The following is a 13,706-nucleotide window of genomic DNA, read 5'->3' as shown; positions in this document are numbered from 1 at the left end:
ATACCATCCGATAAGTATTTGGGCAAGATTTGTTTGCAAAATCGTAGTTGTAAACTTGCCTCTTGGGACCAAACAGAGTGAGATGGACGTTCCCGTCACAGAAAACACCCCTAATCCCCGCATTTTTTTTTTTTTCAATTTTAACGTTCCACTGTTTTTTTGTTTTTGCAGAAGTTGAAAAATTTACTGCTTGCAATTTTCTAGTAATTCAAAGGCAATTGCTCGTCCGTGTTGAACTGTGTGGTTCGGGCATCGAACTATGCAAACTACTCATGTTCCGATTAGTAAAGAGATCGAGATCTAAAAAAGTTTGGAGTATAGGCAATAAATATGACTGGAGGGGACTTACGTTTGAATCTTTTTTTAACCTACATTAATTTAGTTTTTTTAATTTTATTATTTTTTTCATACAGGCACATTTCCGGACGCATTGTTTGGGGTCCTCTCTGTACACTCGGCGGCAGTCTCCCGGCAGCCACAGCCGAAGTAAATACGAGTGAATTTTTGTAGTGAAATCCAGTTGATAAGGAGTATCGGATTCAAAGTCAACCAGCAATGAATCTCGAACTGCTCGGTAACCAACTCTAACCTCCTGACTGATCGACCAGCTCAAACTCTGTCTTTTCACTATTAATATTTACCATTTTGTTTTGCTTGTTGTGGTTAGCATTGTACGTTAGCCTAGCACGGTCAAACAGCCGATACAAACTTAAGTGAAATTACAGTAATTATTAGACTATTAGGATGGAATTCAGATCAAAAAATCACTTTTAGTATAATTTCTAAAACGTATTGTTGGTTTCCTATGAGTTTTGACGTCTGGGTCGTTCGAAATCGGAATTCGGTGGATTTGCTATTTGGAACATCAGACAATAAATTACGTTGCAGTAACTGTTCGTTATTTCTCCCTTTGCGTTATACGGTTACACCAAAACCTTGTCTTTGTTTTAAAATCTAACTTAAATTTGAATATTATATAGTGAGATATTGTCACAACTCCTATCATATTGAATAAGAAGCATCGACTTCTCCTTTGGTAAACTATCAGATGAAAAAGATAAGATTGATTGAGATTTTCCCCATAGGGAAAATTCCTTTGTCACAGCAGCAATTATAATACATTGTTATTTCACAAGTTGAATTGTTGGACACTTCAAGTTTTCCAGGTTTGGTGGATGTTGCACCAGGATTGGCTTCAAAATGTTGCTTTGTAACAAATTCATTTTAGTTGACTTGCTATTTGAATTCTATTTCCATTCACGCTCCATAAAAGTACGTGAAAACAGGCATCCAGTGTCACATTTTGCTCCAACATTAATTTTTTAATAGTGAAGCTCCATTACTCATCTGGAAGACCGAAAAGAAAATGCAGTTTTGAAAAGCGATCAATTAGAATAAATCTTTTTTTTTTTATTTAGAAACATTTCAGCTGAGTTGCCAATTTCAGAGTTGATTTTTTTTCTATCCTATTCTAAAATAGTTTCTAACCTTAACTCTTTTATTATTTCTCTCAGACAATTATGTTCTTGTTATTAATTAACACTCTATTTTGGTGGGTTTTCTTTTACCGGTGATTTATATTCTTTAATATGTTGAAATATTTCTATCTCAGACCAATTGGACATTATGATACACTGGTACAATTAAATGAGAAACATTTTTGTTGCAGTCTTCTCCCATAGACTTAGATATTATTCTTCAGTTGGGCTTATTTTTTTCCTATTCTAACCCTCCAACCTTTAATTTTTTGTTATGACAAAATAGTTCCCTCACTATCATTTAATTTTGGAGAGAAGAACTGAACTAGACAGAGGGCAGTTTGATGTGTGTTTGAGTCACCAGTTACATTTTTTAGTTTTTTTTTTCTCATCAATGTCCCTGTGCTCTCTTCTCCCAGAATCATTCGGGCAGAACTATCCTGAGGTAAATCTCCAACTCTTAATGTCCAGAAGAGTAATTCTGATGTCAAATATAAAATGTTAACACCAGCAACGCCCTTCATTGTATTTGTGTTGTTAGGAGGCCGATGGAACCCTGGACTGCATCAGCATGGCCCTCACCTGCACCTTCAACCGCTGGGGGACCCTGCTGGCTGTTGGTTGCAACGACGGCCGCATTGTAATCTGGGATTTCCTTACACGGGGAATCGCCAAAATTATCAGCGCACACATCCACCCAGTCTGTTCTTTATGGTGAGAAACATATCATGCAGTGTGAGGTCATACTTGCCTGTTGAAAGTTCCATCTTATCTACTCACTCAGTAGACGTGTCTGTTTCTTATCTGCTTCACCTGCATCATCTCAGACTTTGCGCAAACTAGTCATCTTGTTTGTAGGTTACAGGTGCATTACGTATTAAGGTGATTTAGGTTGTCTAAATGTACACTGAAACATATTTAAACACAAAGCATGTTTTTAATCTCCAAGTTATTGCCAGTTTGCTATAAGAAAGACAAACTTTATAGAAACAGACAGGCAGTACCTGTGGACACCATGGCCATTAGTCAGAGGTCAGCAGGGTTCATTTTTACTCTGAAAAATCAGCTGATGTTAGAGTTGCGACTTTGAGTGTTAAAGTAAAAGTGATCATTAACAGTGTTCATTTATTAGAAAGTAAACCAGTCTTTTCTCCATTAATTATGTGTTACTATAGCAACCACCCCATTAGTAAGCTATTTATAATTCTTGCCTGGATTGTAGAGCATTGGCATATTATTCTAATCTTTGCAATAATCATTTCAAACATTCTAAAGTTTCCATTTTGTTATTCTGTTTCTATCTATAATACAGATCTCTCTTTGAATAGGAACAACATAGTGATTTTAGTCAGAAATATGCTTCTAATGATGTTGTACAGAAGATTGATGGGGCTGAAAAGGTCAAGACAAACATGACCTGGAGGACTGAGACCATTCATAGACATGTTTTAAATTTCTCATGTTTAAGATCACAAGAGGAATGGCTTTGTGATTTTAAGATATTTCTTGTCATTTTCTTGCTAATGTGTAGGGAGTTTTGTATGATTTCTAGGTTATTTCTATTTTTTAAGTAATTTTGTAGTTCATTGCTTTATGTTTTTTTTATGATTTTTCATCTCATGGTGACTTCAGTGATTAATTAGGTATTTTCATGATATCTTTGCAAAAAATCACATGGATTTAGGGGAAACAGGAATAGAATAGAATACTTAATTGATGCTTGGATGGGAAAGGAACAAAAAAAAACCCTATATATAATATATATTTAAGATAAATATGTAAGAACAATAAATTTCAATTTGAAAAAATGTCAGACTTAAGTCACAATCTATAAACATGAAGAAATATCGCCCAGCCCTCAATGCTATACGGGTGTTTGTGTGCTCACCTTTGGGTGTGTGCTCACGTTTAAATGTGCGTATGCAGTTGGAGTAGAGACGGCCACAAGCTGGTGAGCGCCTCCACAGACAACATCGTCTCTCAGTGGGATGTCCTAACAGGAGACTGTGATCAGCGGTTCCGTTTCCCCTCACCCATCCTGAAACTCCAGTACCATCCCAGAGACATGTGAGTGTCACCATCGAGAGTCGACTCAGGTCACCGCCTCGGTCGACCACAGGGGCATCAGCCACCTTAAATACTCTTCTTCAGATAATGTTTACTCTCAGGTGTTCAGTAGTAACAGTATACCTTGCTTCCTCTTGTAGGGACAAGGTGCTGGTATGTCCCATGAAGTCGGCCCCAGTTCTGCTGACACTGTCTGACTCTAAACATGTAGTCCTGCCGGTGGATGACGACTCCGACCTAAATGTGGTGGCGGCCTTTGACCGACGGGGGGAATACATCTACACAGGAAACGCCAAAGGAAAGGTCAGTCTCTCAAAGCAGTATGGATCAATCTATATCTGAAAATAATAAGATGTTACCTTAAAAAGTGTTCATGCTTGGTTTGGAAAAAGCAATTATCAGAAACTAAACAAAGACTTTGGTAAAAAGTGGGAAAAAATGACCTGAAAAGTGTTTTAAAACCTTTCTCAAATTACTTGAAGTTTAGGAAAGATATTGGGGTCATTCATTCCAGTTGAAAATGTAGAGAATACATGTGATCTCAATGAATTAGAAAAGACCCTGCCGCATTCTTGTGTCAAAATTGCAAAAAGTAGTGATGTCATCCAAAAAACCTGTAATCACCAAAGTGTATTCAGTTTTTTTAGTGCTGGTTACACAAAAAAACAAGTTCAAGATTCGCAAAGACCACATCAACTCAGCTTTTCCAACTGTAAAGTTGACCTTTGTTAAGAGGTCAATCTCATCTTTCCTTTATCTGCAAAATATCTAAAGGTAAAAACATTTTATTTCCCATAAAGGAAATCAGACAGACAACAGATGATTACTATTTACGTCCTATTTCATTTACATTGGCAATGGTTCTTTGATTGGTGCCTAAGGACAGAGAACAGGTTCATCCTCTCTCGGGTCCTGTGGCAGCAGACTCAGTGAAGTTACCCAGCAACACACTGCTGCTCCTCCCTGGTGAGGCCAAGGTTTTCCCAGGGCACCTGTGATGTTGAATCCCTCCTGTGTGTTCAGAGTCTGCTATATGATCTCATGCAATTTTGATGTGTTTAGAATAGTAATTGCCCCCAGGGGATGAATAAAGTTTTTTGAAATAGGAATTTGAATTTGATAGCTCCAGGAGGAGGCACCTCGGTGGCAAACAGATCAGATTCACAGACTGCCTGGCCGACTCCTACATAACAGAGCTGCGTGTTTTACCCTTGAGCTCCTCATATTATCTCTACTTTTGGAAAGGTTTCAGTATAATGTGTTCTTAGAATGGCATCCCTCTGTGTGTTGCAGATCCTGGTGTTAAACACAAACACCCAGGAGCTTGTGGCTTCCTTCAGAGTGACCACTGGAACCAGCAACACCACAGCCATCAAATCCATTGAATTTGCACGTAAAGGCAGGTGAGTGACAGGAGGTCAGGATTTAGAACATCTCTGTCCACGTTCAGACTACTGTTAGTATACAACTATTATGGACTTGTTGTAAAATGCAATCATTTTTGGTCCAGGACACATAAATTGTCTAGAGGTTTAAGTTGGAATTATACCACCTAATAAGTACCCTGACATTCCCCTTCACTAAAACCCATTTTATCAACTAAAACTAAAGTCCGGACAAGGTTTTGGATCCCATGAGTTGACTGCACCAAAGAAGACCATCCAGGAAAGCAAACCAAAAAAGCCTCCCTGACTTAAAATCTTCTGTTGTGTTTTTCTGAGCAGTTGCTTCCTCATTAACACAGCAGACCGAATCATCAGGGTCTACGACGGCAGGGAGATTCTGACCTGTGGCCGAGACGGTGAGCCCGAACCCATGCAGAAATTGCAAGACCTGGTCAACAGGTATGTCCGTCCTTCCACTTGGAACACCTCAGTGAAGAGGATCATAGAGGTTTTGCATCAGCATACGTTTGTTTAAAATTGGTAGCTTTCCTGTGTTGGTTGTTAGAGATTCAGGTGATGAGGGTAGAATCAGGAATTAGCGACTGAGAAAATTCTACCTAAGGGCGTGGCGCAGGAGGTAGAGCATTTGTCTTTTGGAACCAAACATTCCCAGTTTAATTCCCGGCTCCTCCTAGTGTGTTGTTGAGCCAGACACTGAACCCCTAATTGCTACCCTGGTGCTGGTGGACGGCAGCCGACTGCTCATGGTTCATCCATGATGGGTTAATTGCAGAGAACAAATTGCCCACTGGGATTAATAAAGGATTAATTATCTTCTTCTCCTTTCGGCTTTTCCCTTCAGGGGTCGCCACAGCGAATCAACCTTTTCCATCTAACCCTATTCTCAGTATCCTCCTCTCTCACAGCAACTGCCTTCATATCCTTTATAGGATAAATTATTATATTATTATTAAATAGTGCGGTAAAAACATTATCCCTCTCATATTTTCAACATTAGAAATGTCTAATTTTTTGGTCTTCAAATGTGTTGTTTTATAACACACAGTCTGTGCACATAGTCTTCCAGGGACTTGCACCTCCTTTGCTGCCAAGCCACTTTGAGTAACACCTGATGTATTGTTCTCTACAATGATTTATGTAGCTGCCAGTTGACTCTTTTCAGGTCGCTGAAGTAGTTGTAAACTATTTGTTAACAATACAATTAGTCTTCACGCAACTGGAGCAACTGGAAGAAATTCTTACAAACATAAACTTACATACACTTTCGTCTTTGTAAGAGCTGATGAAATCCTATTTTTAAAGGTATGACGAATACATACCATTTATTTTTTTCTGTCATCTGTTTAATGTTTCCTGTGGCTAGGACTCCATGGAAGCGCTGCTGTTTCTCAGGGGATGGGGAGTACATTGTTGCGGGCTCAGCTCGGCAACACGCCCTCTACATTTGGGAGAAGAGCATCGGCAACCTGGTGAAGATCTTGCATGGAACTAGGGGAGAGCTACTGCTGGATGTGGCTGTAAGGAAGACAGCACGTCTATATTTTTTTGTTCTACCAAGAAGCCACATAGTTTACCTCTCATGTTTGACCCTTTGTCTAGTGGCATCCTGTCCGTCCTATTATTGCATCCATCTCCAGCGGAGTTGTATCAATCTGGGCTCAGAATCAAGTGGTAAGTAGAAACAGGATTATGAGGAATTAGTGTTGAATGAGTGGCATTTGTAACTCCAATTAACAGTAAGGGGATTTGGCTTCTAATTCAAATAAACCACAATCTGGGTTTATCTCAAACGTTGGTCGGATCTCATCTGCTTCGTCTACAGGAAAACTGGAGTGCTTTCGCTCCAGACTTTAAGGAACTTGATGAAAACGTCGAGTATGAAGAGCGAGAGTCTGAATTTGACATAGAGGATGAAGACAAGAGTGAACCTGAACAAACAGGTAGGTAAAAAAAACACAGGCTCACACAACCACAAACACCTGTTGGATACCAGCGAAAATATAATCATCATTGTGATTGACAATTACTTCCAGTGGAGTGCCTCAGTACTATCCTGGATCAAATACAAGTCCACAACATCCTGAAAGTACTTAAAGTATATATCCTGATTCTGTTGCTTGGGATAAAATAAAATGTTTCGAACTCTTAAGTTTTTGGCGTTCAGAACAAAACGAGAGTCTGTTGCCTACTTCCTCCTTATCAATACACATATGGGAGTAATGTCACACACAGGAAGTTCATACTGATCAGAGCTGTTGAGAGAGATTTGTGTTGTAAACGAGAAAAAAATTAACAATATGTAATGTGTTGTGAGCAGGCTACAATTATTCCAGTTTAGATTAGATTGAGTTCCAAGATGCAAAGATAAATTCGGGTGCGACTTAGCTCTATAAACAAAAATCGTTGACAGGGACAAGAAATGTTTTCTTTTTGTAAAATGTTTTCTTTTGTACATAGAAAACTCGACAGCTGTGATATTCCTGGTGTTTTCTTTTCTTCCACATCTTTATATATTGAATCCCTAACCGTGACCCTTGTACTTACGCCATGATGGCAGTTGAGAAGGGTGTATGTGCAGAACAGACCTGCTAAGGTTATCTCAAGCATTGTATATGCATGTGTCAAATGAGTTATGTGTTTTGGCTTCACTCTGAAGATGGATGATCAGCTGCACTGGTTTCACAGGTGTCTCTGGTTTTCTGAGTGCCTATATGTTTATTTGCAGGTGCAGATGCAGCCGAGGATGAGGAAGTGGATGTCACCACCGTTGACCCCATTGTTGCTTTTTGCAGCAGGTGAGAAAGAAAAATTGAGCTTTGAAATCAAGCTCACATTAAATTTTTTACATTTTATCTTGCAACAAGTGGCAATGAGTGCCATAGTAAGTAGTTATTAGAATGTGTTGTGCAGCTGTTAAGTGCCTTGTTTATGTTAAGGTTCTCTTTGGGAGTGACAAAGATGGATAGCATCAGGAATGAGTCTTAATCAGAGGAACAGCACATGTTAGATGTTTTGGAGAGAAGGTCAGAGAAGCCAGACTGAGATGGTTCGGTCATGTACAGAGGAGGGATAGTGAATAAATCGGTAGGCAGATGCTGGAATTGGAGCTTCCAGGCAGGAGGTCTAGAGGAAGACCAAAGAGAAGATTTATGGATGTAGCAGGGAGGATATGATGTTAGTTTGTGTGAGAGAGGAGGAGACAGAGAATAGGGTTAGACGGAGAAGGTTGTTTTACCATGGCGACCCCTGAAGCGTAAGGAAAAGAAGTTAATGCCTTGTTTATATCCATAGTGACGAGGAGCTTGAGGATTACAAGGCCTTGCTTTACCTGCCCATTGCTCCAGAAGTTGAAGACCCAGAGGAAAACCCCTTTGGCCCTCCACCTGACTCATCTGTTCAGGGCGCTGCTCCAGACGACGCGTTAGCTGGGGGTGACAAGAAGCAGCGGCAACCTTCATCTGACGGGGGTCCAGCCAAGAAGAAGGCTCGCACTACCAACATTGAATTGCAGGGGGTGCCAAGTGACGGTGAGGACATGAACCACAGCTGTGAATAAAATCACAACATCCAGGCCATCTTAACAAACATCCTTCATATTATTTACTTTATTACGAGCAGTTTTCATTACAGAATTACTGCATTACAGCCTGTTGAATAGCTTTTAAAAGTGGCGCTTATTCCTGGAAAGAGAGGCTGTGGTACACATTTCAAAAGTTATTAATTGCTGCACCACAAGAGACTTCATTAGAAAGTGGACGTCACAAATAAATCTGCAAATCAGACGAAAGTATGAAAAAGCATGATCTATTTTTTTCTCTTATTTTGATCCGAACGATTCCCTTTAAGTATTTAATCTAGCACTGTTATGATTGTAGAACTAAGAAAAACCTTCATGTTGTCTGCTTTGAGCCTCTTAAAACCCGAGCTGATTCTGAGCTTGTCCTCGGTCCTCAGAGGTGCACCCCCTGCTGGGCGTGAAGGGTGATAGCAAGTCCAAGAAGAAGACAGCAGGCCGACCAAAAGGCTCCAAAGGTAAAGACAAAGACTTCGCCTTCAGGCCCAAGCCCTACAGGGGCGAACGCCCCTCCTTCCCCATGGAGGCCCTGGGCGTCTCTGGCCTGGGAGGAGGAGGAGGAGGAGGGATGAAGGGCAGGGCGGAGGGGGGCCTGGCCACAGGTAAGCATGCCACTGCCCTGCTGCCCCCGCTGCTGCTGCCGCTGTGTCTGGGAGCTCTGCTCGTCTGACTGACACTAGCCCAGTCTGTCTCCAAAGCCCCTCCACCCTCCTCTGCTGCTTCCACCCAACATCAACAACCCATCCCCCCTGTCCACACATCTCACTGATAGTCGCCCTCTGCTATAAAGCCACAGTCTGGAGGAACCAGGTTATTACATTACCCTGGTCCAGACCAATACGACTGATGTGTGAAGAGAACTCACAGTCTGAACAGCTCGCATAAAACCACCTGCTGCTCTATCAGCTGGTCCTGAGAACAATGACACTGACTGGTGGTGAATTTATTGAGGATTCTACTATTTGGAATAAAACATTTTAAATGTCACACACGATGCACTGGATGTCAATGTACCACCAGAGAGGTGTTTGAAATTACCCAGAAACCAAAGTATTTTATTTTTCTTGCTATGTTTATTGCTATGCTGTCTTTTTTTCAGTGAAATCAGTTCCCTCCTATTATGAGTTTATACGTGTGACTCTATGACTTTTTTTTAAAACAATTTCTCCATTTTTTAGTAAAACTATTTTTTTATCCTGAATTTGAAATGCCCAGAAGTTAAACATTTTTTTAATCAAAGTATCACTACCAGTGATGCAGCTTGCTGGTGAGAAACAAGAAATTTTCTTATTCACCTGTGACTATTACCTCCCAGACTGTGGCATTACAGCATTAAATCCTTTGCTAACTTCAGCTTTACTGTTAAATTTGCCGTTATGTAAACATGGAAGAAGTTGGATTGTGGTTGGCAGATGGGTGCTGAAAGTGGCTTACAGTGGGTCGGTGCAACTTGTTCCCCTGCGGGCTAGCTGGCTAGTCTACGTCTCCTTCCTGCTTGGCCTTTGACCCTCCTGCCCCCCACTCCCGCCTCGCTCCTTGGGCTTGATTTGTGAACTCAACGTTTGTCTGCAACAGTGCCGCTCAGGGTGTGTCTTCTCTTTCCGTTTGTGTGTCTGAAAGATCTGCAGCTGCTAATCCCAATTGACCGTTTTACCATTGAACACATTGACATGTTCTATTTTCCTCCAGTTAGAAATGGACTGAATTCCCCTAAATTCAACTCCTCCCGTGAGTCAACTACAAAAATGAGCAGTTCATTTTTTCCATCATCTATTGAAACAAAACACATCATCTCTGAGGAAACCCATTGCTGTGTGAAGGGTGAAGATGGACCCTCAGTGATGATGTTGACATCATTTTTTACAAACCATATTCAGAAATGGTTAGAAATTACCAATTTTATTTATTATCACTAATGAAAGCAAATAGAATGTGCTTCGATTAAAAAATGTTAAGTTATGAAAAAAGTAATAAAAACTTTTTTTTTTTCAAGGCAAACCACTAGGGATCACTTTATACGAGAAACTACCCTCACTGGATTGCCCCACTCTTGAGTTATGAAATGGAAAAGTTGTTTCTTCAGTAGAATGATTATTTATAAAAAAAAATATATATTTTAAATAATCCTTTTAAATGGAAAATTACAAATTGGAATTAATCGTTCAGAAATGTCTAAAAATGCGTGGCAGAGAATCTTTACATATTACAGTTTGTTATTATAACACGTTATTAAACAACATTTCTCAGTTAATGAGATAGATAGACTATGTCACTTGAATGTGCCATCTTTAACCCTCATGGAGAATAAATAGGTCAATAATGATAACAACACAACCAGTTACCCATTGCAATGAAACTGATGTGACAGGTTGAGCTCACAGTTTTATGTAATGACAAATTATCAGTTCCTATTTGATGAGACAATGTAATCATCATCTCAAATGTAGGAGTACACACACACACACACACACACTCCATTACGTGTAGTTGCTGTCCACATAGCCGAGTATTGTTTACCCTGTTGCTTAGCAACTCTGAAAACTGGAATGAAAAAAACACTTCTTTAAATATATCTTAACAGGAATATTACACATTGAGGTGAAAGTTGTGAGCGCCTACATGTTTATTCTAGATTATTTCTGGATTACATATACCAATAGGAAGTAACATGCAAGATAACAATTATGGGAAAAACCCAGCAGACCTCCATATAATCTCAAAAATAGGGTTAAAATCATTGAAGAATGTGCTGTGGTTGAATAAACAGGCTATCTTTTACTACTCTGCTGGGGAAAAAATGGTACATTTTTTGTTGTGACTTCTCTTGTGGAATTTATCCCCTGAAAAAGTTTGAGAACACCTGTGACAGTCAACCAGTAAATTATTGTAACGATTTCGATTTTTTTATGAGTAAAGGCAAGAAAGGCCAAGTTCAACATTTTAGTGTTGCACCTTAGAGACGAACAAGATGTTATTGGCAAGCAGAATGTAAAAGGATGAGTTGTTCTTCGTTTAAAGGAACAGGAGGGACTTTGTTTTCAAGGAACTTAGAGGCTCCTTTGGCTCTTTGTTGTCAGCAAGCCACCTAAACACCCTACAAAGGCTGTGTTTCAATAAATTTGTTTGTTTTTTTATACTAATTTTCATTTAGGTTTGACTTACTTGGTCAAAGCCCTTTTTCCATGTATTTAGATATGAATAAACTGATTATAAATTGAACTAATCGCCCAGGAAATTAAACAACAAATTAGGGAAATGAGTGACAAAGTATGACTCAAGCCACACTGAAAAAGCGATAAAACCTTAGAGATATGTCAGAGAGAACAACAATGAGATCAGCACTTTGTTTTCTATGACTATCAGGGTCATGGGTTCCTCCCCCCTCCCCTTTCACAATTTCAGGAAAAAAGTTGCAACAATGACAAAAATAAATTATACTATTCCTTATCATTCTGTAGTGTTCTGACAGGGACATTTTTGATACAACAAAAATTGTGAAGAATGAAATCATAACGTGAGTTGTAATTCTGCGAGATTTAATAGTGACATTATGTCAACAAAGTCATGAGGTTAATGCTTTATTTGGCTATTGTGAGAAAACTATTGAAATGACAATTCAGAGGTGCCTTAATCACATTTGACTTCATTATTCGCTGAAAAAAGCAACACTGCAATGCTTGAAAAATCTATTCAAAGCACAGACTCATCAATCCAAGTCTACTTTCTCTCAATTCCAAACAAATAACAGTGAAGAAATGGCCTAAAGAAGTAAGCTGCCAGAAGTAGATTATTTCATTCTAGATATTTTTAAGAACATGTTTTTCCCCAGGAAACAAAGTTAATAAAATATGATAGATAATGAAATGTCTATTGTCTTAGTTCCCAATGGATACAATCATTTTTTTTTCTGATTTTAATTCAAAACTGCTTGATGGATTAGAGCATTATCCTAATACATGCTTTTAGAAAACCATCTCATGTTCCTAACCTTTTGAAAAAAAAACGCCAAGGGAGCCATGTAACAAAGTCAATGTCAGGGCTCTAACATAAGTTACAAACCTCACTATCCGAAAACTGCATTTTTTCACGTTGGCCTTGGCAATGTGTTTTTTAATGTCCACTGAATGACGCCAGCCTTCCTCTGCAGGGACTCTGGTGTCACAGTCGTATAAACAACACGACATTGGAGGGATGGACTGATTGGATGGTGTTGCGGGTGGAGGAGCATCAAGAGGCCAAACAAAGGGACACAAAGCCTGCTGTTGTACAGACTGAGTTTGAACAGCAGGCTGTTTCCTCTCTCACCCAGAGAAAAGCGCCACAGGCAGGGTGCAGCCTAATTTGTCCCAGTACAGCTGACATCCCCTCTAGCATCAGTAATTGATAGAATGCCTGTGTCCTGATGGAGTGTGTGTGTGCTTGTAAGTCTTTGTGAGTGTGTGTGTATGTGTGTGTGTGTGTGTGTTGTCTCTCATCTTGTTTTTATACGTATTAAACATTTTGATTTATAAATGAAGCTCCTGTGGTTTTGTGCTCAAGCCTGAATTCTTGATGTTTGAAAGTTGGAGGAATCAATTTCCATTCATATACTCTATTCTTATATCCAAGTTTTAAGTGTCAGTAGTGTAAATACCAGTTGTTTTCCTGCTAGATATGCTTCAGATCTGTGGCATCAAAGCTCATTCTGTCAGGGTTAACCCTAGCAACAATTTTTTTTCTTATATACTATCCAAAGTGCTGCAAATGTATCCAGAGCAGAGTTAAGTTCATGTAGTTCATGGCACTAAAATCATTTAATTGAGAAAACACATAAAATGCCTCATGAAACATGATTTGCATGTCCCTGCAGCAGAGGCATACTTTTGCGATTAAAAAAAGGGTCCCTATCCACTCCCAAATTGATACTATATATACATACAGCTTGATAAATGTCCCTAGATTAGTGGATGACCAGGCCATAACGGTTTGAACCATTAATTAGAATTATGATAAGAAACAAAGAGAAAACTTCTGTTAGTTGGGGGCTGAGGGACTTTCCCTTGAGTGCCAACGTTAATCACGCGTCATATGATCAACTGGACGCTTCCACTTCTGGATCCAGTGTGTCACGTCATTGGTCATACCGCCCTCTCTCTGACCAATCAGAGCACAGGAGGCGGGACCTAGGAGCAGGGGGGGACG

At 39.6% G+C, this 13,706-nt stretch overlaps 1 protein-coding gene across 3 annotated transcripts; it reads left to right on the top strand.

Annotated features, from left to right (window-relative positions):
* The first annotated feature begins 309 nt into the window (after positions 1-309).
* rbbp5 (retinoblastoma binding protein 5) lies at positions 310-13,037 on the top strand. Of its 3 annotated transcripts, XM_086150049.1 has the most exons (15): positions 310-574; positions 1,898-1,923; positions 2,020-2,192; positions 3,405-3,545; positions 3,686-3,848; positions 4,839-4,948; positions 5,270-5,389; positions 6,315-6,468; positions 6,551-6,622; positions 6,774-6,891; positions 7,677-7,746; positions 8,243-8,478; positions 8,906-9,127; positions 10,219-10,253; positions 12,673-13,037. In XM_086150049.1, exons 1-14 carry the CDS (start codon positions 556-558, stop codon positions 10,227-10,229), a joined length of 1,635 nt encoding a protein of 544 aa, XP_086006175.1. In that variant the 5' UTR covers positions 310-555; the 3' UTR covers positions 10,230-10,253; positions 12,673-13,037. The 3 variants fall into 3 exon arrangements, with proteins under 3 accessions (XP_086006175.1, XP_086006176.1, XP_086006174.1); XM_086150050.1 differs by lacking the exon at positions 10,219-10,253 and having other exon boundaries at positions 8,906-8,983; XM_086150048.1 differs by lacking the exon at positions 10,219-10,253.
* The last annotated feature ends 669 nt before the right edge of the window (positions 13,038-13,706 follow it).

The sequence above is a fragment of the Fistularia commersonii genome, chromosome 7, assembly GCF_037954325.1.
Source record: "Fistularia commersonii isolate RoL2024-O1a breed Wild chromosome 7, RoL_Fcom_v1.0, whole genome shotgun sequence".
NCBI classification, from domain to species: Eukaryota; Metazoa; Chordata; class Actinopteri; order Syngnathiformes; family Fistulariidae; genus Fistularia; species Fistularia commersonii.
Note: the sequence above shows the minus strand (reverse complement) of the source record. Positions and strands in the feature narration are given on the sequence as shown.

Coding starts and splice junctions, on each gene's coding strand:
- rbbp5 (XM_086150048.1), top strand. Junction 3,546..3,685: donor CAGTACCATCCCAGAGACAT/GTGAGTGTCACC, acceptor TTCCTCTTGTAG/GGACAAGGTGCTGGTATGTC. Junction 9,128..12,672: donor GGAGGGGGGCCTGGCCACAG/GTAAGCATGCCA, acceptor CTTCCTCTGCAG/GGACTCTGGTGTCACAGTCG.